At 39.9% G+C, this 26,911-nt stretch overlaps 2 protein-coding genes across 2 annotated transcripts; both read right to left on the reverse strand.

Annotated features, from left to right (window-relative positions):
* Window positions 1–16,168: 16,168 nt before the first annotated feature.
* rdh14a (retinol dehydrogenase 14a) lies at window positions 16,169–19,387 on the reverse strand. Its single transcript, XM_036542499.1, has 2 exons — window positions 18,995–19,387; window positions 16,169–17,182 (listed from the first exon to the last, which is right to left on the reverse strand). Exons 1-2 carry the CDS (start codon window positions 19,346–19,348, stop codon window positions 16,565–16,567), a joined length of 972 nt encoding a protein of 323 aa, XP_036398392.1. The 5' UTR covers window positions 19,349–19,387; the 3' UTR covers window positions 16,169–16,564.
* A 980-nt stretch (window positions 19,388–20,367) lies between these two features.
* On the reverse strand, window positions 20,368–25,172 carry nt5c1ba (5'-nucleotidase, cytosolic IB a). Its single transcript, XM_036542498.1, has 6 exons — window positions 24,984–25,172; window positions 24,645–24,812; window positions 23,635–23,764; window positions 22,852–22,974; window positions 22,015–22,199; window positions 20,368–21,566 (listed from the first exon to the last, which is right to left on the reverse strand). The coding sequence occupies exons 1-6, from the start codon at window positions 25,101–25,103 to the stop codon at window positions 21,243–21,245; spliced, it is 1,050 nt and encodes a 349-aa protein (XP_036398391.1). The 5' UTR covers window positions 25,104–25,172; the 3' UTR covers window positions 20,368–21,242.
* Window positions 25,173–26,911: the final 1,739 nt, after the last annotated feature.

Here is a 26,911-nt window from a genome sequence, read left to right on the forward strand (position 1 = left end):
TATGAAAAAGTTTTCCTCAGAATCACATAGAAGCTTAAGTGGCAAGCTTTACATAGTGAAAGCAATGCATTTGTCTTGTTTGTCAAAACATAGATAGGTATATAACCCAGTGGTAAGTGTAGTTGGATATATAACCCAGTGGTAAATTGCTTCCATGACCAAAAACGCTGAGACTGTAATCTGAGGTCCAGGGGACATGCTTGAAGGTTGCTGGGAGGTATCTGATTATATTCCATTCCCTGGCTTCCCCTATTAGAGGAGGAAATGTTGCCAAGGAAGCCAGCCCTATGATGCTCAAAGGGGTCAGTCAAGAGATATCCCTGAGTTGGACACCCTGGCTGCTGTAGGGATTGTGTACCTAACCATTCCAAAATGAACATATCAGAATAGATGCTACTGGGTCTAAGCAAGGCCTCCACTTACAGACAGCTAAGGATTTGATTGTCCTGAAGGTTCTTCAGGTTGACAGTGGATACAAGAGAAAGGTGATCAACTTTTAGCTGCAAGCTTGTCAACCTAGAAGTTCAGGGCTTGGTCTAAATGCTTGGCAGGACTGAAGAGCTGAGTCCATTTGTTCCACTGGCTACTACACTATATGGACAAAAGTATTCGAATGCCTGACCATTACACCAACAGGGACTGTAATGACATTGTATTCAAATACATATACTTTAATATGGAGTTAGTCCCCCTTTTGCAGCTATAACAGCTTCCACTGTTCTTGGAAGGCTTTCCACAAGATTTTGGAGTGTTTCTGTGGGGATTTGTGCCCATTCATTCTGTAGAGCATTTATGAGGTCAGGCACTGATGTTGGACGAGAAGGCCTGGCTCGCAATCTCCGTTCCAGTTCATCCCAAAGGTGCTTGATGGGGTTGAGGTCAGGGCTCTGTGCGGGCCAGTCAAGTTCTTCCACGCTGAACTCATCAAACCATGTCTTTATAGTCCTTGCTTTGTGCACTGAGGCACAGTCATGTTGGAATGGAAACTGTTTTGCCACAAAGTTTGAAGCATAGCATTGTCCAAAATGTCTTGGTATGCTGAAGCATTAAGATTGCCCTTCACTGGAGATAAGGGGCCTAGCCCAAACCCTGAAAAACAGGTGGGGCCAAATACTTCTGTCCATATAGTGTATGTTTGACTTTTGATGGGAAAAATAAAATGTCCACCATCACCTGCTCTGAAGTGTCCTGTACCCCCCAACCTCTGGGTTGAGCTCCATGGAGCAGGACACATGTCAAGGAAGGTACAGAGAGAATCCATGAAGATTGGTCTCTTGAACCCCTCAATTTAACTTCTAGAATTTAAAGGCCTCAGCTTGCAGCCATATAAGCTTACCTCATGGAGACATTGAACTTACATTTTTCTATGTGAAAACGTCCCTGTGGTTTTACCATGTATAGGATGTTTGTTACTTTCAATGTGTTGAAAATATCATCAATAAACTTTGGTACTATAACTGAAATATAACCTGATTTAATATTACATCAATTTGATTGTAGCCACTTAAAATTTATATAGTTATGCATTGATTGTTTTTGCATTGATTGTTATCAGCATTTAAATAAATAGTTATTTATTGTTTGCAGTTTGTTAAAATTGTTGTCTTTTATTTATTTTTATCTTTTATTTAATTCAGTTGACAAATTTGCTTTTTGAAGGACATTTAAGGAAACACATTCTTTTTCAACAAGTGAAAATAATTATTATACAGATCTTGAGTAATCTGCTTAAAACTGGGGGAGTCCAAAACACAAAGAAACATCAAAAAATAGGGCAGGATTCATAGGGTTTGTATATGTATTGGCACTGTACATGCTTTCCAGTAAATGACAATCTTGAGACTATAACCACCTGAACAAATGTGCCTGAATGTACCACACCCAGAGATTTCAGTTGGATATACTGCAGGTTGCAAGTACAAAGGGGAACTCTTGTTACAGTCTCTTCAAGAGGTACCCAAAAGCCCAAAACGTCATCCTGGCACCAGAACTGGAATGGTAATCCTTTTGGTGCACCAAAATCATCACAAGTTTATCTGTTGCAATTTCTTTCCACATTTCACGAGCCAATATTAAATTCAGGCAGCCAGAGAGGATCACGGCAACAAGAAAACGCAACAAAACAAAGCATGCGAAGGATCAGTCTTTCCAAAAATGGAATTAGGCTTATCTAATTTTTACAATTGGAAAGAAATCCTGCAGCTCTTGAGGGCTCCTCTCTTCCCATTATGAAGTCAGCGACCAGCGACCGATGATGATGGGCCTCCAGTGATGAGCGCGTCTGGGCGCATCATGCTCACCCTTGTCTGTTCTCCATCACGGCTCACCGCCTCACCCTGAGGGAGAGCGAGGATTCCCAGGAGAGACTCTGTGAGATGCACTGCTCTGGACTGGAGGAGACCTCCTCCTTGGGTCCAGACAGAATGAATAGCTCAGTGAAGCAAGTCGCAGGACACCCATGTGACCCGAAGCCTAAACACCGCACCCCTCCCCCCTCGGGGTTTCACTCAGTCCTGTTTACAAAAGCCCCTGACAGTGTGTGTATATTACATGTACTTCCTCACGGATATTAATAGCAAACTGAACCTGCTCTGCTGTTTAAACCACCGTCCCATTACGTCTTGGAGGGATCATTGGGGAGAGAGGCCCCGTTAGATTATCTTTTATGGGATGCGTAAGTGCTCCTTAATGGTGTGCGCATGGAGAGCTGGGGAATGAAGGGGACACATTCATCTTCCTTGGGATTAGGGAGGTGTATTCTGGGAGTGTAAAAAAAAAAATACACTGCTAAAAAAGTCAGGAAAGGGAACGGTATTCTTGACTCAAAAGCAGTGGTGCTGAAAGATGGGGGTGCAGACTGAAAGGGCAAGCACAGAAGCACAGACAGTCAAGAGGATGGTGTGACCTTATAATGAAGCTCCTGATCACACTATGCTTCCTCAGAGGGTGTGGTAGAAGTTATAAAATAGACTATCTAGGTCAAAGTGCAGTCGGTATGATTGACTCGTTTGGTTGAATTCTAGAGGCCCTGGGGGGAAAGAGATGCTGGGAACATTGCTACATTTCATATTCGGAATAGGAAATAAAATACTTATCGTTTAGATTCACGCAGACTTCGGCATCCACTCCGCCACTACCAGACTCCATCTTACCCTGTGAAAGTATATTTGTTCTTTCATGGTCACAGCTGTTGCTCAGTGTGATCTCTCTCGCTCCCTATCATCTCTTTCTCTTTCTCTCTCTCTCTCTCACACACACACACACACACACACACACACACTGACACACACACACTCACACAGACACATGCACAGCAATCATGCACACACACACACACACACACACACACACACACAATCATCTCATTTGATTGGGAACTCATGAACATTTTATATGTAACCAGTAGAGGGAGCCACAACTCTAGATTATCTTTTCTCTCATGTAGAAGGACTGGACCAAAACCTTAAACATGCATTGTTCACTGTCTTTGCAATTATTACAAACATTGCTAGTACGGTATCATCATCATCATCAACAACATCATTGATTAATTGATTGATCAATCATGATTATATCTTAATAGTGAAATTAATATTTTTTAACATCATCCTAAACATTGAGAAAGGTATTCATTACATGACTGAGGAAAAAAGAATAATGATAAAAGAAAAAACTGATGGGAGTGTCTGTTTATTTTCTAAATTCTAAATGAGTACATATAGAGGTCTGGTCAGGTAGAACAGAGAGTAAGGCTCTGAACCTATGACCACTGTGTTCAAACTGCAGACTCTGCTCTACCCTTAGCCACGGTACCTCTCCTGGATTGCTCCAGGAAATAAGATCCAGCTGCATGAATGAATAATAATGAATAATTTATGTGATGGATAAGAAAGTTAAATCACCCAGGACACAGGTATCTGCTACAGCAAATGAGTGATGAAATGGAAATGACTGATATCCTCGGTGCTTTTGCTGCAGATCTGCTAACGAAGGGTAATTAGCTAATCAGATGGACAGTGGCAAGCACTTTGTGGTCTATATTTCTCAATTCCTCTGACAAAGAACAAAGCAGCCACAAGGTTTGGTGTGAAATTTGAGGCCTCATAGTAGGTCAACTCTTTTGATTTAATCCCAACTGTAGTCTTATATATCTTCCTGTATTTTTCCATGAGGCCTTATCTTGTATTTTCTTTACTGAACACGTATGACTTATCGTGGCCATAGCTGTCACATTTATTTTCAGAGGAGACATATTCTTGGAGGGTTAGAGATGTTATTAGGAGTGGATTGGAATGAAATTTGCAGTGGTGTTTTATGTTCCTTCTTGCCGCCGCCTCTGTTATTTCAGAGTGATGTCATGCATTCAAGCCTGCTATTAAATTCTAATGACAGAGAAAGACATTGTCTTTTTTATATCTCGACTGTTAACGACCTTAATGTTAAAGGAGACCTACCCCTAAATACCGGCGGAGGGAAGTGTCTGCAGCACCCAGCAGCTGTGAGACAGACCGAATGTTTAGCAACACTGCACACTCCCGTCATCACACAGATCCACTAATGGGCTTTATTGTGAACGCACTGCAATTAACTCGCTGCCGCATCCAAACCCAGAGTGGCATTGACAGCATGGCGAATGTCGACACACCACTGTGGTTTTACACATTCGCCACACCACGTTACTCCAGGCCACATGCGGCAGTGAACCACTTACTTATTCATATTTTTCCCATTAAAAGTATCGTTTCAGGAAATGCATCCAACATCGTCGCTGATTAAAAGTAATGACTGTAATTAAAACCACAACTCGTAAGAGCTGTCATCGTCGCAATGGCTGAAGTTGAGTTAGGTCAGAAGCGATCATTTTCTGTTTCTCCGACTCTTCTGTGACTGATTTTTTCTCTGTGCCTCTTACCATTTGAAAACGTAACTTAGTCTTGAACACTTTTGACCTCCTGCAGTGAATTTACAGGCTATAGATTGTATTTTTCATAATTTATTGAGAGGATCTGTAACGCTAATGTTACACTACTACAAGGGAACTGGAATGCACTGAACACAAAATGTAAGAAGGAAACTCTACACCCCAATCAGATCCTTGAAGCCAGTAAAAGACTTGAAAAAGAACACATTTTCTCATCGCGTCCCATGATGCATCTGGTTCTAGCCATTCTGACAGACTCGGAGCGGTGACATTTTACAGGCGGTTAGCGAGTGGGGCCGCCGTGACAGGACCCATCTTGCTGATATTAACAATAAATAATGTCCCCGCCGAGCTTCACCGGTCAGCTATTTCCATTCCCCCAGGTGGAGCTGCGTTTGACAGCGTCTGCTTTCATACAGTTACCATGGGAAAATGAGCTCTACCCCCATCTCCACTCTCTTCTGCCGAGTGCGGAGATCAAAGGCTGCGTACTGCCTCCTCTCTCTGTTCTGAGTTCTTTCACAAAGAGTAAGACATGCTGTTATGGCAATGCAAAGGGGGGGACCCAGTTGCCAGTCTGTCCTGCATCACAGATTGAGAGTAAACTCTTCTCGTTTCAGCTGCTTTGCGAAACAAAGGGGGGCATCTACAGTTATGTACTGAGAATGAGAGGATGAGTGTTCATTGACTAGGGCCTAAATTTGTGAATATGTGTGTGGTAGGACAGATATCCTTTGATGCTTTCTGTACCTGTTTGTATGTATGTGTGTATGTGTACATGTATGTGTGTGTCAGAGAAAGAGTGTGAAAGGACAATCCCATTCTTAGGGTTTGACTGAAACGACCGCAGACAGGAACGTAATGGCCCTGGCTCTGTCCTCTCCAGCCTGTTTGGATTGGTTAAACCAAACAAATCCCTGGGGCTTAGCATCGCCGGGGGAGGGGGAGTGGGAGGAAGAGGGGGAGTGGGAGTGGGGCCTGACTTCTGCGCTGAGCTGAACTCTTCTGCTACTTTACAGTAAACTCTTCCAGATGATTTATGAGTGTTCTCTGGGCTGCGGCATGCCTCACTGCTCTTCCACAGGCTGGCCCTGCATAATGCTCGCCACAAAACTGCACCACAGACCAGACCACCATCAATCCTCAGCGAACTCCACCACAGACCGCACCACCACCAGACCTCAGCAAACTGCATCACAGACCGCACTACCACCAGAATTCAATGCACCACACTGCAAACCAGACCACTATCAGACCTCAGGACACCACATCATCATCAGACCCCAGTAAGTCACACTACACCACAGATCAGACTACCAACAGACTTCAGTACACTACACCACAGGCCAAACCATCAGGCCGCAGTATACCACACTTCATGCTGCTCCACACTGTCCCACGTAGCCATACAGACCACTGATGCAGAGGACCACTGACCCCACTTGTGTCCCTCAGTTTCTGAAGGTGTAATTCTTGCTGTCACAGCTTTGCTTCTACTTTCCATATTCTTTCAGAAGGTCCTCTTAGCATTGGACTCACAAGCTGAATATAGTGTGCCATATTCCTTGGATGTCACAGAAGGGTGATATGGATCATTTTCCATCATATATAATGTTCTTATTATAAAAAGAAATCATGAACTGCACCCAGTAATAATTCCCATTAACCTCTGTCACAATGACTTCCCTTTATTACACTTTATAATTAGTTCAAACAAGAGTGAGGTTCAATACTCTTCACAGAATCCACAGGAAAATCAAACTCAGAAACACATCAAGTATAGGATTCTGTCTCACTCTTAAAAAGTACAGAAAAAAAATACATTTCATTGCTTGTCAGAGAGATACCAGTATCTGGACAGCTTTACAGTAGCTTTATGTGTGCTTTGATTAGTACAGGAAGTGTTTACTACATAAAGATACAGTCCAGTGCTACTGTCCAGCTCTCCTCGCCTAGAGGTTTCAGGCAAACTTGTCAAAACAAAAAAAGTGCATGGCAGCAGCACAGAACAACAGCAATATGGCTTTGTGGTATTGTCATTGTAGTGGTCTTTGTTATGAATTTTTGTCATGTTTACATGGAAAGGGGACTGTGTTCACTGAATGAGAAGGAATGTGACACACGACTAACATCTGCCTTCTGGAACCTCCATAAAACTTCATTTAAGTCCAATTTTGGGCTGTGCTGTGCTGATTGTGGTGGTACGGTTCAGAGAATACTGTTTATTGCACCAGGCGTTATGGTCTCCTGAAATAAATTTTGGTTATCTGGGCGACATTTCTCCAAAAAGTTGACTTTAACTTTATTAAGTTAGCTTTAACATTTCAGAGCAAAAGGAGACAATATTTGATGTCATAACTGATGTGTAATTTGTGAATGAGTGTTATAATTTATCATTCAGCAATTGCTCCAGTTAAACCTCATTTTATCAATAATTACAGATCACAATTAAACAACATGTTGAAAAATGACAATAAAAGAGGATCTGTCATTAGATATCAGAGTTTAAAAGTTCAGTGAAGTCTTTGCTGCTTTCTAACATTTTGGATGTGCAGAGGACTCTCGGCCAAGGAAAATAATGGTATGTTTTTCTTCTGCTAGTGGTAGGCTTGGCTTTTGGCCAGACAGTATTAAGAGAGATGCTGACAGACAGAGATAAATAACTGGCTACATTAATCACATTGTGTAAAAGCTGAACCGATATAGGTTTTGTTAGTGTTGCTTATAGAATTACTCACCTCAAGCTTCTATTCACACAACTGTAGGTGGATGTGCAAAAAAATGTTTATGAACTGGTAATACAGTGATGATAACCTGAAAGGCTATTTATTCATTGTGGATCCAGACAAAGAACCTGAATATGAATCCTGTTTACCAACATCATCTTACACCGATTTCAACAAAAGAGACTATTTATATATACAAACAACAAAGAAACAATATTGACTAGATTGTGGGGCTTTGTCAACACCATAATGGGTGGACCTACCATGTACTGTCAACCAGTGACTTGACCAAACCGATCACAAAACTTTTCCCTTTTTAGCAAAATACTATAACTGGTTAAAATCAATGAAACACTCACAAAAACAATTCGAATTTGTCACAAACCAGCAAGTGGTGAGCTCATGCTCTCCCTTGATTTATCATGAGAGTATGCTCTATCAGTCCTTTGTGCTAAAAATGCAAAGTGTGTTGATTACATATAGTTCTGCTAAGCCTATGCAAGTCTACCATTCCCTGTCTTTTGGGTAATAACCTATACCGCCATTTCAACTTCACTAATATGTGTCTTCTAATGCTAATAATATCCCTTATATATATAAAAGCTAACATGACAAAACAAGTCAATAAATAGCCCATATATTTCAGTATATCTGTGTTTACAGACAGAGATATAATGCATCAGTGCAGATGGTCCTTCAGTTACATAACGGTTATGTTCAGAAAGTTGCTACTTACGGTAACTTGGATTTGACTTAAATCAATTTTTAATTTTGAGCCATACAAGAGCAGTATCCCCCACCAACTTTACGTTGTTTATACTGCACCAATTTCTTACACTACCTATCTCATATATACAGAAAGTAGGACTTCTGTGTGCACTATGCATTTCTGATTTTTTCTTATTTATATTTTAAGGGGGGCTACATGAAGTTTATGAATTCTGAGTGATACATCATTCAGGGACTGCCTGTACTGCCATTTCAGCAAATATGTTACTGGCCCAAATATAAGGCAATTTTTTAACGTTATGTTATGTAGCAGAGCTGAAAGTAATAGCTTGTGCTTCCTGCATGAAGACAGTACCTGGGTAGCAGGTAGCAGAGCAGTTTCACAGTGACACTACTCCCTGAAACTTAGCGGGCATCATTGTTTATGGAGCTAGGGGCAAACCGCCTTCAGACCAACTGGTAATAACATTGGGGATTAGAGACAGGAACAGGTTTGAATCTCACTCACAGAGATGAGGATGTCTTTCACATTTGTAACACTGGTGTCATGACCAAGATAACTGGCAAAAGCTGAGCTTGGCCACCATAGGTTGCTGCAGAGAAGGAGGATATCAAAGGGAGGTGAATAGGGCAGCAGGTAGCGGTTTCAGCAGTGACATCACTCCCTGACACTTTGATAAAATCATCTCCTGTAGAATTAGGGACAAATTATCTTTACTTCAGCTGGTAAGTAGTTGGTTTTTAGAGTAAGTGGTGTGGTTAGGAGGTGCAGACCTCTTTGATGTTCAGTACAATCACACCCAGCATCAATCCTGAATGACTTACATAGCTTTAACATTATCCATTCACATAGCTGGATACTTACTGCAATTGTAGTACCTTGCCAAAGGGTAAAACTGCATTGGTCGACCTGGGAACTGAAAAAGCAGCCTTTGGGTTAGGTTCCTCGGTTCTTACCACTACACCAGACTGTTTCAATCTTTTGCTCCCAAAATGTATGTTTTATAAATGTAACACCCTGTACATTTTTGACTAAGTCAGAATGGCTAATACTCATAAGAAATGAGTGGTGCCATACTAAATATGGCACCATTGACTAAAGTAGCAGCAGTGGAAAGGGGGATGGGGAACAACTTATAATCGTGATAGCCCCATATTTACTCCAATATGCATCCACTTGTTATCTACAGAAATAGAATGATGCACATCAGTGACCCAAATTTGGCATCTGATAAAATTCCTGCTACTCCAAACGCTCAGTTCGTGCATGGTTCACTGATGACATGACGCCTGTTACAGGCCTGGCTGGAGGAAATGCACCAACACTGCTGCAATGAGCTTCTGGACTGCACATTTGTTTTCCTTTTGGACACCAATTACCCTGTTCCTTGATGCAGAGCACAGATATCATTCTGATGCAGTGATAATGTGATTTGTAACATGAGCTGGATTACTTTCAGAGATCCAGGCATTTCCTCATACAGTGCTTGTTCAAAGGACAGCTAAGTCAGTTTCCTGTAACCTGCACTACTTCCTCATTTAATTACATTCACATAGTAATGAAAGACTGACATAAAAATATTTGCAGAAAGAACTGCATGCTGAGTCAGTTAAGAGCAGCATTCATGTAACAGCAATAAATTCAAAGGAATAAAATTAAATTTAAAAAGCCTGTGCATATACACGCACATTTCTTTAGTTCTTTAAATATCCAATTGACTCAGTTGTGGTCACCACAAATATGTTAAGTAATGGATCATGTTAAATGTTCATTCACATAATTAACATCGCAGTCAGTATGAGTACATGTATATACATTCTGAATAAAACATCCATATTCATATCTGAATAAAATGACACTAATGAACTACATTAGGAAACTGATTTCAAACAGTATGAGGTGGAGGCAAGGACCAAATGGCTTTTGAAATGAATTATGTTATTTTAATGATACACATTTAGCATGGATGTTTTTCACCCAAATCATGTTCTCATAGTAAACAATGCATTTTTCAAACCATCTGCATGTTATGCAATGCAATGAAATATTCAATTAAATATCTTTGTTACATTTGTTTCATTTTACCATGAACCACTAGTTGACAGTAGGTTATTGAAACAACAACAGAATCACATACATTTAAAATTCTATTAAAGTAAATGATTTCAGGTATAAAATCTATCTATCTATCTCTTTCTATGTAATATACAGAAATACAGAACACTGGCAGAAGTGCAGTACATAGCAGTTTATACAGTGGTTCATATGCATATTGATTTTCAAGTCTTTGTTGTAAGCCATATTGTGCTTCATAACATCCTTATAATAAGATCCTCATAATATCTTAAGTAATCATATCAGATCTGAGATTTAAAATAATCATATCTAGCATGAAATGTTTTGAATGGGATCTGCTTCATTTCTGACCCAGCAATGGCTTGTGGTAGAGTCTCACAAATTATAGTGCTGTGGCATTTATTGTTGCCAGACCAAATGCCTTCGATAGCATGTCATTGGCCATTGTGACCTTGGACATTACAGTAATTACTGTAGTGCACCAAAGCAGTCACAGTGAAGTTCAGTCTCATATTCTACAACTGAGCGGTAATGCAGACTGATCGCAATACCTCTGAGAAATAAGGTATGCTTTTACTGGCTGACAGAAAAGAAAACATCTATTAACCACCACTTGGCTTCAATGCATAACATTTTCACGTGGTCTTTGATTACCTCATTTTCACAGAGGCATCCATAGGTGAGTTTTATTCAGACAGGGTGTTGAGGGAACTGGTGTTGAAAAACAGGACCTGCAATGAAAGACAGCAATGGGCATCTTTCCTAATGATGTCTAACGATATAAGTATTGCTCAGCTATTACACATCACAAAGACAATTGTGGCTTCCACACAGGCCGTGTAGTATATTTTGGTTTTCTTCTCCTTTTAAGAGCAAATGTTACTTATGTCTTTTACCATGAATCACTTCCTGACCATCACAGGGACTTCACCACTTTACCATTACCCAAAGGCTCTAGGATTGGTTACCAGGTGGGGCAGTGCTGTTACCCCCTTGAGAAAGACTTGCAGTAAATATCCAGCTATATACCCTGAATGAAAGCATCTGCCAAGCAAATAAGCTAAACTTTAAAAAAAAAAAATAATAATAAATAAATTTCCAATCACCCTACAGGGCTCACATTTGTAAAACAAACGAAGCGTATGCTGTTCCTAATGAGTTGAGTAGTGGGTGTTTCTTGTAAAATGCTGTTTGCTTTTTATGAGATTTTGGCAAATTTGCTCTTTCTTCCCACTGCTATTATTTTACTCATAAATGCTCTCACATCTCCAGTTTTCACATAATAAATTGTGTTTTTTCATGATCCACGTTTTTAAATGTGGGGTGGGGATTGTGATGATACTTTTCCTAATTTTCACACTATTCAGACACACTATTGAGACAGACTTTGAAGCAGAATTCATTCATGCAGTCATCACCCTGAAATGTGTATCAACCTTCGGCCTTGGTAAAATGAAGGGCTTTGGTCCGATATGAAGGCTTTAATGTCAGTGATGTCCAGACCAAAGTTTAGCTTGCATAATTGTGATTGTCAATACAGCTTCTTTTAGTAACAGAGCACACTATTCCACCCCTAAGTCAGTGAGCAGTATCAGAACACACTCACTCACTCCTTTATGTAAAAAATAAACCAGAAAAACTGGACAGGTTCTGTACCAAAACAGTATTACATGTTACATCAGTTTGAGAGCTTGTTTTAAGGGGGTCAATCAAAGTTCAAATGTCAGTTTTATCATTGCATAATGGCAGGAGGGGTCAATGTATGGTTGGAATACCATAGATTACATACAATGATGACAGGATTGAATACCACCTTTCCTTTATCTGAAGGGACAAGCGCTGGAATATTGCTGGCAGAACTAGATTACGCAACAAAATAACTACAAAGAAATTACATATAACACAGTGACATTTACATAGAGACACACACATACACACCAAATTTGACCTACTTTGCATGTGCTTCATCAAAATGTCTACGTGGTACTACATACCATTTTGCACATTCAATTGGTAGGCCAGGACAGGGACTAAACGTTACACTTTCTTTGAAACCCTAAACACTCTGGATGTAGGTACCCTTCACTAGTCATGTTTACAATCCCTGATTGCCAGTAATATTGTGAAAACATGTAAAATCACTGGGACAGAAAATAGAGACTCCTGGGATATGCAGGAGCACAAATCTGCGACAAATTTAGAAGAAAAAAAAAACAGCCTGACCTTCTGGATAAAGCAGAGCTTGAAATATACTACAATGTGGTATCACTTTTAAAATACTGGGCATAAAGTTGAGCAACCAAATCTTTGAAAGCGTGAGAGTGTCTATCTAGAGAACCCGTGAAAAATCCGAATATGTTATTTGCTACCCCTGCTTTTTGTAGTTACAATATTTCACAACTGTTGAGAAAACATTGGCCGGGAGTTGCAACCTATTATCAATGATGCTGAGTAGACCACCAGCACTAAGTTCCGGCGTGCTCTCTGCTCTGCTCAAGTAAATCACAACGTAATCAGCTTGACTTTGGGAACACAAGATTTCCATTCTTTGGAAAATCTGCACATTTCCCATGAAAAGATTTATACTCATATAACTGTTACCATGTGTGAAAACTGGATAGAATTGAAATACGCTGGAAATAAGAAAGAAAAAAGGAGGCTGTATTAAAAAAAAAGAAAAAAAAAAACTGGCAACATATTCAAATTGTTAAAGCCTGTGAAAAATCCATGATGTCTTGAATCATACCTCTAAATAGTATGCAGCACCTCGAGGGATGCTTTCAGAATAAATTGTTCTTTCATCTTGAACCCTGACCAAGTTACTGTGCTATTCCATTTGTTAGCTAGGCTTACGTTGCCCTGCCTCGGTCGTTTTCCCCGGGTCTGAATATATCACTTCAAATTACACTTCAAATTATCCATTTGTAAGCCTTGCATTAACAAACCGCCCGGGCTTGAGAGCTCATGGCTTTGCTTACCAGCTGTGTATCATAACTGCCTTGTATAGCCACCCCTGCAATAGTATGGTGGCTACAGCACACTCAAAGGAGACAGGTATGCAAGGACTGGCCCCTAAGTGTTATTGCAAGGAGGTGTATTACTTGTTGAATGCTTATATCTCATCTTTGCAACCAATCAAAACCCAAATTGAGACAAGTTATGAAACTCCCCACACCCCATGTTGGATTCCAAAGGCAGTATGGAATTCTGGTATTGGTCTTGACCTTTTTTGCCTCTTAAGACGTAGCTACAATTGGCAATGTCACCTACACTTGTCTCCTCAGGTAAGTAATGCAGGTGAAACCGTGTTTTAAGAGTTTTTGAATGAAGTTTGAATAACAAAATGTAAACTGCATACACCCTTTACAGCAGTCTCATAATCATTGTCTGGATTTTTGGTTTGTGTTACATAGGTCAGGCGGCAGGCAATTGAGGCATACAATTAATAGAACAAAAAGAAAAGGAAATGCTTACTGTTTGGCTACATCTTACGGCCAATCAAACAAACCTTGATTTTTATGAGAAACATCTACTGTGTGCTGATTGAGCAGATGAATCACACATTGGTTCTGACTGCCTGGCAATTCTCCATGCATTATCTCACCTGGTAATCACTAACCAAGGCCTGAGACATGGAAAGTAACTGAAGCCATGTTTCAAGCCAGCCAGAACTCATGCTCTTCCATCAAACTGAATGCACATATAATGGTGGTTTCTTGAGCAGGCCCTAGCATATATATGAGATCAATACAACTTGATCCTCAACTGCATTCCTTCAAACCTGGCAAATGTTCAAATTCCCCCTACCATGTTAATCAAACGTCAAGAGGAATGAATGCATTTACTTATTTTTAGTGGCTGCATCAATGTCTAAACAATTAAAATTAAAACCAGGTACAGCAAACTGTGAAAAGTACTGACACCAAAATTATGATTGCAATTTAATTGCATTTCTGCTGTGAGGGGGTAGTTATATTCAAATATATTAGCAAGCACCAGTCCCAGCTGCACTGCAATTCCGCAAATGTAATGACGAGCTGAAACTCTGAAATAACTACAACACTGATTCATAAAAACGGTAGTAAACCTTTCATTTTATATTACTTTTTATCACCTCTAAAATTAAAAACAGAGAAGCCTGTGGTCATATGTTACAAATTCTTGAGTTCAAGCAAGTGTTATCAGAGCATGTGAAAGCACCAGGAAAAAGAACAACCTGAATGATAATAGGAAACACACACACACACACACACACACACACACACACACACACATATATATCCTTTTTGAGCATACACAGTTGAATCTGTTATCATAACTACTACCTCTAATACAGACCTGTCCCATTTGTATACACACATACTTGATACAGTTAAATGCATCCAGTAAATGGCTAAGTTCTTACTGAACAATATAAGGTAACAAGGCTCACTGGAGGACAGATTTTATTTAACAACCTCATCCTTCTTTAACGTTGAATAATGCAATGAAGTACACTTTGCTTCTGCACATTTTTAATCAATTTCATCAACTGCTAAATTTACTGTGTTGTAGTTAGTAAACTAAAAAACTTATTTCTCCCATATCCTCCCTAGAAGGAAAAAAAGCAGCATAATGTTTCACACCACAAGTCACAATAACATTTACATTTGGCAGCTGCAAGCACCACAGCTGATAGGATATCACTGCAGAATGCATCATTAAAAGCATTAACTTTAATAATTCTGGTCATTTTCTTTATTTGTAAAACAAATAATTTTCAACTACTGTGCCAAACGCCTCGAGACCTCATATTCTAAGGGCTGGATCAGATTAATTCAGCTGATCTTGGATCTCACACACGCTTTCTGGTCACTGCTCACTCTAAATGATCCATAAAATGTTATAATGGAGATTGCAGGTGGGAAATGCATTACCAATCTGAGAGAGAAAAGGTTTGCTACCATTTTTGAGACTTGGTAAATCTACCGTTAACATAAAGAAACAACATTTTCATTTTGAGTAGTCAGAATGCATTCAAAAATGCAGCAGCACCAGGAACTGACACGGTTGATTAGATGCTAACTGAACTTTGAAACTAGACCAGTTTATTACGTCTCTGCAAAACTGGGTCTCCAAATGAGACCAATTAAAACAAATAAGTCTTCTTTTTTATGTGGGCTCAACTGTACTGTTATTGAAAAGGAAACACACACACACACACACACACACACACACACACACACACACACACACACACACACAGGTTTACTCCCCCTTTCTGGCCAATCAAACTTAAGTATATAGGTGAGATTACACTTTGCCCACAGCAGTCACATTAGGAGAATCTCTGCCAAGTTGAATCAAATGTAATTTTCTGCTCTCATTTCTGCACTAACTTCCAAATTAAATATAATCATCTTTAGATGTCCCCTGATATAGCTTGACATGAAAAATCAAACAATTAATCAATGGCTATGAATATAATTAAAGAAAGCATCCATCTCAACATTATTTATGTTTATTTTTTCATATTTTCCATTGCATCATTTTTCATTCAGTGAGGAATGCTATGAGAAAAACAATTTGTAGAAGAAACCAGGCACTGGCATTCAAAAATATTAAAACTGAGTATACAAAATAAATTTTAGATCAATTCACTAATAATAATAATAATGATAACTGAAGAAACTGTGCTGGCAATAACACTGAAAATATGCACAAAATTGTAATATTAGCATATGTGTTATATTGCACACAATCTCACTTCTCTAATACGCTTAATGATCAACGCTTATGTCTGCAATGGTAAAATGAAAGATATGCATCTTTACCTCTTAAAGATGGCTCTTCCTTATCACTGTGTTGCTTTAATTAAGCTACACTATGTTTAAGTTGTCAGAAAATGCTACAATAATAACCACTGGGAAAAATATTGTCATTTTGAGTTACTGAAACATAAAGTGCAATATTTATGTAAACATCAGGCCACATGACTTCAGAATAAATCATGTTGTATATATATTTGTTCACAGCCAGTCAGATCACGCATGGTCCACACATTCTGTGGCACATCTTTCTTATATTTGCATGATATCTCTGTGTCGATATTCTCTATTCCTAGCTGGCCAGTCATTTAGTGATCCCCACCATAACTTCGCTGATGTCCCACAGCTTTCTGGCCACCTCTTCATCCGTGGCTTTTGGCAGCAGATCCTCCTCTTTGCAGTTGGCAAAGCACTTCCCCTGGACTCCCTCCACGTCCGGAGAGCAAGCCAGGTAAATGGAGGTCTGCGCTCCCTCCAGGGGACTCTTAAAGAATGCCCAGGAAGCCAGATGGAACAGCGGCTTGGCCAGGAGCGAGATGTGAACATGCCTCCCCAGGTTGGTCCGCACAATTCCGGGGGTCAGGGCGTTGACGGTTACTCCCGTTTCCTCCAGCCGCTTGGCCAGCTCGCAGGTGAACAGCAGGTTAGCCAGCTTGCTGCGGCTGTAGGCGAAAGCCTTGTTGTAGCTCTGCTCGCTGTTCAGGTCGTCAAAGTTGATCTCGCCATACTTGTAGAGCTTGGAGGAGACCACGATGATTCGGCTGGGGGCGGACTTCTTCAGGAGGTCCAGCAGGAGGTGGGTCAGGAGGAAGTGGCCAAGGTGGTTGACCCCAAATTGCATCTCAAATCCCTCCTCTGTTTTAGTATAAGGACACTGGTAGATCCCTGCATTGTTGATCAGCACGTCAATCCTTGGCTCTTCCTTAGGACAAAAAAAAAAAAATACACATGTATGCAAATCTGGTCACTCATCATGATGAGACAGTGAGGCTTTATGGACCTCAGAATGGGTGGAGCCATCATATGTTATCAGTGACAGTAATTTGAACAAATCACCATGTTTTGCTATGGAAATTAAGAACATTCTGATTGTCTCACACAAGTCAATATCTGACAGTATGCTGTACATAGCTCCACTCAGTATGGGATTCATTAATCCTTACTGTCCTATTACTGCTGGAAAGTACAAAATATTCCGGCATCTACATAAAGCCGTTCAAGCACCAGGTAGGCAGGTGGACAGAATTTTACTTCAAAACTCAGTTCATCAGTGTTTCACCATATCTGTTGATGAAAAACATTTTTCTGCCTCAGGTGCACAAATGCCTTAATGCACAGAACTTGGAGGGTTACAAAAAACTAAATAATAATAATTAATATTGTTTAAAATAATAAATTATACATATTAAAATAATAAATGGGTTTTAGTGAAGTTAAGGAAAACAGTTGAATGTTTTACAAACACTGGACAGTGCAGAGGCCATGTCCCGGAGCATGCAGCTGCAGCGCTTCCCTGAATCCAAATCCAAAATCTAAATTATAATTTTCTCCAGGAGGCACCCCTCCCCCCAACAGCAATGGATCGCATATCAAATCAAGTTCCCATTATTTTCAACTTTGTCAACGCAGTCTACTTCAGTGTGACATGCCAAACCTTAACTGGACAACTTCAGCACTTTGGATAGCTCTTCATGAAAATGTATGGCAATTTCATTGTTCAGTCCATTCGTCTGGACTTGAAACTTGTCTTGAAGAGTGACTCCCTTTAAGAGATTCGAGCAATCGGCTAGCTGCATGAGGATGGAGCAAGACACAACCTAAGCTGTTTGTGACGTGGGATGCGACTTGGCTCAATACAGACGTTTCACGGGGTTCCAAAGTAGCCTCCCACTCCCCCCCGACTACAGCTGAATTTATTCTAGTGTTAACAGATTCCTGGACCCATGTGAGGGACTTTTTAAAACCGAGTTCAACTAGAACTGTTCAGCAAAATAATGGCATGGGATTTGAACTTTCTTATAAGTTACTTGTGTATATGACCAAACAAAAATGACCTTGTGTAAGTGTAGCTAATGCACGCTCCTATCTGCAAAGGAGAGGAGAGGTTCCCGCTATGGTTACGCCAAGCTTTAGAGGGAAGTTTACTTCTTGACCCCCGCATGTAATGTTTAACTACCCAGTAGATATCTAATGTATGTTACCAAATATGGTATCTCTCTAGATAGACAGAAAATCATTTTGCTAATCAGATACTTCACAGCCAGTCTGTTAGCTGTACTAAACTCTGTCCACTCAATTATTTTCTACATTTGCGTGAGAAACCTGTTCTACTGTTCGAGAGCTTACCATAAGTGCTACCATTCTAGCTAGCCAGTTGACTGGATAACTACCAGCTAGCCAGCTAATGTTTTCGCAACTGTACTAGCTCTAGCTAGCTAGCTGGCTGGCTAATAATTACGGTTTTGGCTTCGCTTTAGCTAGTTAGCTGATCAGCTACCTGTCTGTTCAGAATACAGCAGCTAACTACTTGTGCAGCTGAATGTGACACAGAGGGGAAAGCTACACCGCCGTGACTAGTTATCGTAATATTGTTTGCTTGATCGCTAGCTGTGTCAGCATCACGTGTTATTGTTTATTGAGCTAGCAAGCTACCTAGCTAGTCGCGAGCTAGCCTACTGTATGTGCCGTCATCTGATGTTAGCCAACTAGCTAGCTAAACTAAAGTCAGAGCTACCTTGATTATTTCCTCACAGAAGTTTTGCACCGACTTCAAAGAAGCGAGGTCCAGGAGTTTGATTACGGCTTCTCCCTGATCTGGCCCGGCCTCCTGACGTATCTCCTGTGCGGCCTCCTCGGCCCTCTGCTGGTCCCGGCAGGCCATAATAACGCGAGCTTGCAGTTTCAGCAGCTCTGCAGCGGTGGCCTTCCCGATGCCACTGTTCGCTCCAGTGATTATTACAGTCTTTCCACGCATCGTTCCGGACGGATAGCGCAACATCTTGAAGGATGAACCTCTTGAAAATATACGGCGAGCGATGAGTAGTACTCCACCGCCCAGTACGGCTGCCAATACTATCGCTGCGGACATCAATGCGAAAGACCCTTGTCCGCAGACTGTTAAACCGGGCTAGCGTGAACAGACTACAATATCCAGCACACTTTGCGAAAACCTGTTGGCCAGTGTCGATATTGCAGCTTACTGTTTTTTATGAGCATGTGTATGGAACTTGACCAGTCGGATGTACCTAATGTTAAACCCATATCCTGGGAAAAAAAAAAAAAAAAAAAACTGCCTAAAAAACAACCAATGAAATATTGAAATACACACAAATGTATATAAATATACATTCATATGTGGGAAATTATGGAAAATGAATGAGTCTGGATCAAGCAGCAACAAAGCAAATCCTGTAGGAATTATTATTATTATTATTATTATTGTTGTTGTAGGGAACTTATCTCAGAGGGGTCTCTTACTGCCTGTAATTTTTTGAGAAGTGAAGCACGAAATCCAGGTCTCATCATTTCAGCAATTAAGGTTTAACGATAAGTATACACAAAGTGAACACATTGCACATACATAATCAGATCAGAAAAGTTAAAGAATAATTTTATTCAACAATACATGATCCACCTTATTGATATATTATAATACCAGAGTAAAGGACTAAAACATTTAAACATTCACCATAAAAGTAATCAGAAGCACTGCAGTATTGCTTTCCTAACAACAAACAAATGTGGTATCAAACATTACGCAGTATTTATAACAGAGACAGGTCCGTTTCAATACACCTCAACAATTATTGGTATCATGCCAGCACATTTTTGTTGTAGGGTTGTAAAGTGCAAGATATGTTTTTTTTTTTTTTTTTTTTTTCTGAAAGAGTGCATAGACAAGTCAATGAAATACATAGTAACTGCACACATTCTCATAATGTATCTGCCACTGTAACAGTCCATTGTTTTTTGCTGTATAGTGCAGCAAAATAAAGTTCTTCTTCCTAGTGACTTTTTATGACACACAGTTAAAAACCTGTAAATGACTCCATGCTGAGGATAATACATGAATGAAATACCAGTTCTTCTATGCATATCAGCTACAATCAATAGGATTAGACATAATATCTCTAGAGTTTTAGTGTGCAGTGAAAAAGTAATCCTGACAAGCAGATACTCTCTTTGAAATGACTAAAATAAATATCTAAGCGTGTAAATTTTTGGGCATTGTTTACAGTTGGTCAAATAGTTGTTAGGTCAAACGTAATCTTCACTACAGTAGTCCCTGTCATGAACAGGTTATAAAAATACACAAGGACACTTATTCTTCTCAGAATAGGCAGAAGATTCAAATTCAAACCACAGTGTTCAGAACACAAGAAAGAAGTGAAGCCAGGGACATCTATGGAGATGGGAACGGAGAGAACACCTGTACTGTGGAAAAGGCACTGCTTATGTTAAAAACATTACATCAATATTTTTTAAATGTTAGGCTAAACATATTTTTGTAACATGCATCTGTTTTGTAAACAGTGACGTTAGAATTAATTCGGCTTACATATACACATCATTTGTACTACTTAGTGCAAATTGTCCAAAGATTTAGAAGTTTCCACTGAAAGGCATGTTGGCAGAAGTAAATCTGTTTCTCATAGAAAAGTTTGGGCAGACCTGGAAGCTTTCTGTTTCATTCTGTTGTAAAATGCAAAAACAGCTAATTTTACATTCATGAAAAAATAATAAATATATACATAAGAATTGAGAGATTATTTTTGATAAGATTATTTTTGCTAGATATTTTTACTGTTGTCTTTTGAACTGTAAACACCAAAGAAAGGAGAGAGATGACTAGACTAGAAAATGATCCCTGCAGCTCAAATACAGTTAATGCCAGCATTGCGTGTTTCACATTGTGTTTGATACCCTGGCTATATGGTGTATTACTTTTCTTTTGGACTCTGCTCGACTCATTTGCCTTTATGCTACTCTTTTCTTATACCATAGGGTACGTGGGCAGCGATGGTCCCCAGCTCCTGGGCTCCCTCAATGTGGAACATCTGGTCATCAAAGAAAATGTGTGGGCGGATCTTCTCCAGGAGTGGCCCCTTGGGGGCACCAGCAAGAAAGAGGGCCTCGTCGATCTCTAGGCCCCAGCTCCTCAAGGTCTTAAGAACCCGGGCCCCGGAACTGGCTGCACTTCGGGCTGTCACCAGGTAGGTTCTTATGGGGCATTCTATCCGCTCATTCTTGGAGTAGAACTTCCGCTGAAGCTTTCCAAGAGCTTCCAGGAAGCATTTCAAGGGACCCTAAGGATGAAGGATTCAAGACATATCAGAAGCTGACTAAACTGAGCCAAAACATACTGTTTATGTTTGCATCAGAGTCAAATACTGGGAAGTCAAACAGAGTACAGAGTCAAGGCTTTTCCATAAAGACATTCCCACAGCAGTTCACAAAACTGTCTGACCCGATTTTTTAAAGAAATAAAAAAATCTGAAAAGAATTTATTATTAAAGAAATAATAATAAAGAGGTACCCAATGCCTTATTCGGTACACATTTGAGACAGACAAGAGGCTAAGTATTCAGTCTTTTGTTGCTCATAGATATAAGAATGTGGGACACCTGAAAAAACACACTGAGAGTTCTGAAAGGAAGAATAAACCGTGAAGAGATGTGCAAGCTTATGGACACAGATTTTTCTTTTTTTGTCTGTCTTGAAAACAGACATGCTGCAAACAGACATGCAAATGACCTGTGCTAGTGGTTTGTTTTCAAACTTTTTCTCGTGTTCGAAGAAGATGTCTAGTCCGTGTTCCTTCACAATGATCTCCGACTCATCGGAGAACAGGACGGCATCACCATCGAAGGCCACCCGCAGCTGGGTGTCACTCAGTGGGTTTTCGTTGTCAGAGGTAAACATGGTGGCAGCTGCGATTCCTGAGGGCGAGGAAGGGAGGGTCACAGTCATCTGTAAATTTTAGGCTACAAACGGCTGATCTGTTATTAAAATCTGAATAGATATTATATTTTTAAGGGCTCGTAGGTGTGTACAATCTTTTTTTACTGTAGGTCGCCTAACTGCAAAACACTGGTAATGAGGACCCCAACAACCTTAACTCCATATCCTTGTACTTTTACCTTGTGCTTTTACATGTAACCAATCAAAACATTTTCTTAGTCTTGTTAGTACATTTCATTATGCAATGAAAAGTATATAACAAACATTTTACCTTTATTTCTGTTATATAACTATTGTAAGATAACAGATCATATGAAGAAAACCTTCATGAAGTTATGGTTGATAATCCTTTAAGTAAAATAAGTTTAAAAAGAAGTTATCTGTGCTAATACTTCCAAGTCTAAAGTACTACGACATACATAGAACATGAGTGTCAGTAAATCCCTCAGAACTCTTCTACAAAGACAAGGAATTTAGTGACATGTAGTTAAGGACTTTGCTTATATGTCTTGTCTGGGAGACAGAAATGCCCAGCTTTTTTCCCCCGCTTGTTGACTTTAAAAACAATTATTTGAACACTGTTGTGTACTGATATTGCTCTGTCTTTGCCTATCTTTAGCTATACGCTACCTTCTTCAATGGCTTCCTGCACTTTCTCAGAGTCTTTGGAGAGGTACAGGTTGGTCATGTAGGCCTTCAGATAACCAATTGGGCTTTCTCCACCCGTCATGCAGAATCTCTCAATTGTTAAATCTAACGGGGACATGAAGACAAAATATTCATATATCAATGAAATGTATTAAATATGTCATGTAACTACATTCTGTATTCAAAGAAATTAATTCTTGCATCATTCAGGGTTGAGCATTCAGGGCTGTCGGTTACGTTTACAAATTACTTTTTCCCATTAATGTGTTTGTTGTATGTCATTAGGTTATAAGATATAATAAGATTTCCACACATTAATATCCATTACAGTTGCACTAGAAGTGCACTGGATTTACCCCCTGAGCCTATGCTGAGGGCTAATGTCCAGCCCATCATGGTGATTCCCCATGTTTGTTAAAAATTCATTAGCCAGGAACTGAAGATCTCTTGGCTGTTACACCCACACTGGATGTATCATTGATATCGATCAGTTTTGCTGTAGACACAAACACAGAAATGCAGTGCTCTTGACATGACAGCATATAATCCGGTTTAACTATGTAAACTGGAAGGTTCAAAACCATGAGACACATTCTTTTAACTGCATCACAATTGCACAATGAAAAACATCCTTTAAAATTAGACCATAGGTGGGGTTTAATCCAAACTTTATCCTTGGCACAAATGACAAACTATTATGTCATTACTGACAAAAGTTTTTCAGTTATATTGATCTCTGAGTTAAACATACCGTGCCACACCTACCATAGTGATTGATGCTGTTAATGAGGCGCACCCCAACCTGGGCATGGTTATTAGTCATCAGTACAATGTCAAATAGCTCCTCACTGTCAGGGTATAGCTCCCGTAGTCGAGTGTTCACTGTCATCAAAGCCTGTTACAAACAAACAACCCCTTTTAACATTCAATAATTTGGATTCTAGTATTTCTAAAAATCCTGCATAGCAATAATTATCCCCACTGAGTGTCCTATTACACATAATTTTTACACTTTTTGGATTGTTTAGTTGTCAGTTTCTGTTTAGGGCTGTTGTTTACATTTACATTTATTCGTTTGGCAGACGCTTTTATCCAAAGCAACTTACACAGGTTACAGCTCTTTACAATGTTATCCATTTGTACAGCCAGATATTTAATGAGGCAGTTGTGGGTTAAGTACCTTGCCCAAGGGTACAGCAGCAGTGTCCCAGTGGGGATCGAACCGGCAACCTTTCGGTTACGAGTCCTGCTCCTTAACCACTATGCTGCACTGCCACTGTTATTCATTTGGCCTGGCTATATGCCAGTGTAGGCTGCACCCTGTATAGGAATGCGTGCAATTTATGAGACATACTGAAACATAAGGCGTAAATCTGTAGAGCTACACTGGGTGTGGCTTGACTTTTGACTGAGATGGATTTGTCTGACACAGGAACTGAAGCAATTACCATTAGTCACTCAAATGGTCCAATTGTTTCAGTGCCCATAACGTTAAATGTTTATACCATACACAAACCCATAGCTTAAGATGGAAAGGTTAGTGCATACTGTAAACTGTTTTGTTTGTTGTGCATGCGTGCGTCTGTGTACACATTTTTAGAATGTATAGAAATTGGCATACAGAGCATATACACAGAAGTATATGGAACACTGCGATTTTATCTCAGCAAATGAACAAAAATATAAATAAAAGAACAGCACATTATGTGCGTATACATTACGCACTGGAGCAGAAAAAGCCCCTCCCATCGCGTACAGCCCTGAGCGAGGTGTACCTTTACAAATGGAAACGCTGCGCCGGGCATCAGAGGCTCGTTCTCATGTTGTTGCTGGTATGCAACGTACCTCTCCAGCCCCTCTTCCTCGTAGATTTTTCTTTCTTTCACCATGTTAAACAGTGTGCGCGACGATACTGCGATGGTCACCGCATGTTGAGGTTTGGGCTGAAAACGAAGAAAGCAGAAGTTTAGTTCTAACACTTGCAGGTTTGTATGTGTGTTGTTTGTATGTGTGTTGTTAAAATGACAGCAATAGCAAAAATGGCCCGTTTGCATATATTAACATATCAGTCTACAGCTCTTCTGCCACATCAAATTAAGACATACAACACTTACAGGTCGAGGCTTTTTTGTAGATTTCAAGCTGTCAAAGGCAGCCTTAGCTGCAACCCAGTCTTCGTCTTCGCCGTTGTCATCCTTCGCCTGAATGACACCTTTGATTTCGATTGCACTCATATTTTCGACTGACAGCAGCCCTGAAATACGTCGTCACTGAGTGTTCACTTAACGCTGTTACCTGATGCACCAAAGCTTAAACGATGACGGCAGGTACGGGAGGCACAGACCTGAGATGGGCGTGCCTTCCCATGATGCTCTATCGACCAGTAATAAGGAACTAATGGAAAGAGCAGCTTGCTAAAGGCTTTCGTTCACATTGTACGTTACCATCCCCATTAAGTCTGTAAGAACTCCTCCGCCCGTTTGTATTATTTGCCAGTCATCAAGTCTATTATGATTAATATAATCATAATTTAATATTTGAAACAATATATAATATTTGAACTATTTTAGAAGCAAGGCTTATTGGTGCCTCCATGGTTATAAAGCTTATTGGAACTGTACTCACAATGTATATAAATTAAATGTAAACTCAAAAAGCAAAAAGAAAGAAAGAAACAAAAACAAAAACAAAAAAAAAAAAACAACAACTTCCACTTTCAGAACTTGATTTGCGGATCTTATGCATCTGGTCTGTTGTGCAAGATAACTGGTATGTTGCAGCAATCATTGAAGAACTGCTGAATTTCTCCTGTTGTATTTCTCTCAGTGTGCAATATGTGGACCTAGATCTGAGTTGCACTGTTTCCTCCTCTCTCTCCCCTCCCTCTTTCTGTGCACTGTGTGTGTGCGTGAGAGAGAGAGAGAGAGAGAGAGAGAGAGAGTGAGAGTGAGAGTGAGCAGTACTTTCATGGATTCACTAGCATGCAGAGCGTGCTACTGTAAGGAAAGAGCCTGTAATTGGAAGTGTGCCATATTTTAGGCTTTAAAAAGCCTTAATTGGTTCATAGGATCAAGATTGCGGTGTAATATGATGTAAAGAAATGCTCTATGTTCAGCATTTTAGGTAGATCTTACAAAATGTGTTTGGGGAGTACCGCTCTCTTATAACCAGGTCGCAGGCCCTTGACATAGGACCACCTAGACTAGAACTGCCACACACAATAATCCCAGTTATATCAAGTCTGCTGCTAGCCAGCGGACGTGATATCTAGTCAGGATGTTTGGCCAATGTCAGCACAGCTATCGGATTACTTCTCAGCATGTGGACTTCCTAAGACATCTCATCCTCTCAGCAGGAGAATGCAGCCAAGTAGTTGCAACTCTCATTGTGTGCCAGTGCTATGGTTCCAAAATTCAAGGGAATTGTTTTATTTAATTTAGATTTCGAGCGGCAGGGTGGAATGGTGGTTTGGGCACTTTGTTCATCACCGCAGGGCTGTGGGTTTAAATCCCAGTGGTTATTCCTCCATTGCACTAGTGATGTTCCAACTGGATAGAGAAAACATATTAACTACACACTGTCAAGCACTCTGGATAAGGTATATTCTTACAAAAAAGAATGAATCTTTTCATCTTCATTTTTTATTTTCATGGTAAATGCTATTGTCAGCAACACCTCTTGGGTAATTAAACAACGGATGAGGGAAAATGGTGTTGGAACTTTTTTCATCTGTACTGAAAAGGGAGTACGAAAAGAATGAGATATTATTTCATCTGACTAGATAATGTGATGAAACAAAACGCTGCAGAATTATGATGGCGGACAGAGGCACACTACAGGGGCAGTCTTTGTCTGCAGTCACCTTCGAATTACATGCCATTTTAGTCAACGTGACTGAATTTCAGTCACCTTTGTTTGGTGACTTTTTGCTTTAGGATGTCATTTAAAAGTTATTTCATTCCATTTATTTATTTATTATTTCATTTATCATATATTGTTATTTATATATTCAGTTATGTTATTATTTATACATCAGTTGTAC

Source organism: Megalops cyprinoides, chromosome 12, assembly GCF_013368585.1.
Source record: "Megalops cyprinoides isolate fMegCyp1 chromosome 12, fMegCyp1.pri, whole genome shotgun sequence".
Classification (NCBI taxonomy): Eukaryota; Metazoa; Chordata; class Actinopteri; order Elopiformes; family Megalopidae; genus Megalops; species Megalops cyprinoides.

What these genes read in the sequence shown, in the direction of transcription:
- rdh14a (XM_036542499.1), bottom strand. Translation starts at nt 19,348, where the DNA reads ATGTCCGCAGCGATAGTATTGGCAGCCGTACTGGGCGGTGGAGTACTA. An exon ending in TCTGTGAGGAAATAATCAAG is followed by an intron (nt 17,183 to 18,994) that starts GTAGCTCTGACT and finishes TTTTGTCCTAAG; the next exon opens with GAAGAGCCAAGGATTGACGT.
- nt5c1ba (XM_036542498.1), bottom strand. Translation starts at nt 25,103, where the DNA reads ATGAGTGCAATCGAAATCAAAGGTGTCATTCAGGCGAAGGATGACAAC. An exon ending in TAACAGCATCAATCACTATG is followed by an intron (nt 22,975 to 23,634) that starts GTAGGTGTGGCA and finishes TGTCCCCGTTAG; the next exon opens with ATTTAACAATTGAGAGATTC. An exon ending in GCAGGAAGCCATTGAAGAAG is followed by an intron (nt 22,200 to 22,851) that starts GTAGCGTATAGC and finishes CCTCGCCCTCAG; the next exon opens with GAATCGCAGCTGCCACCATG.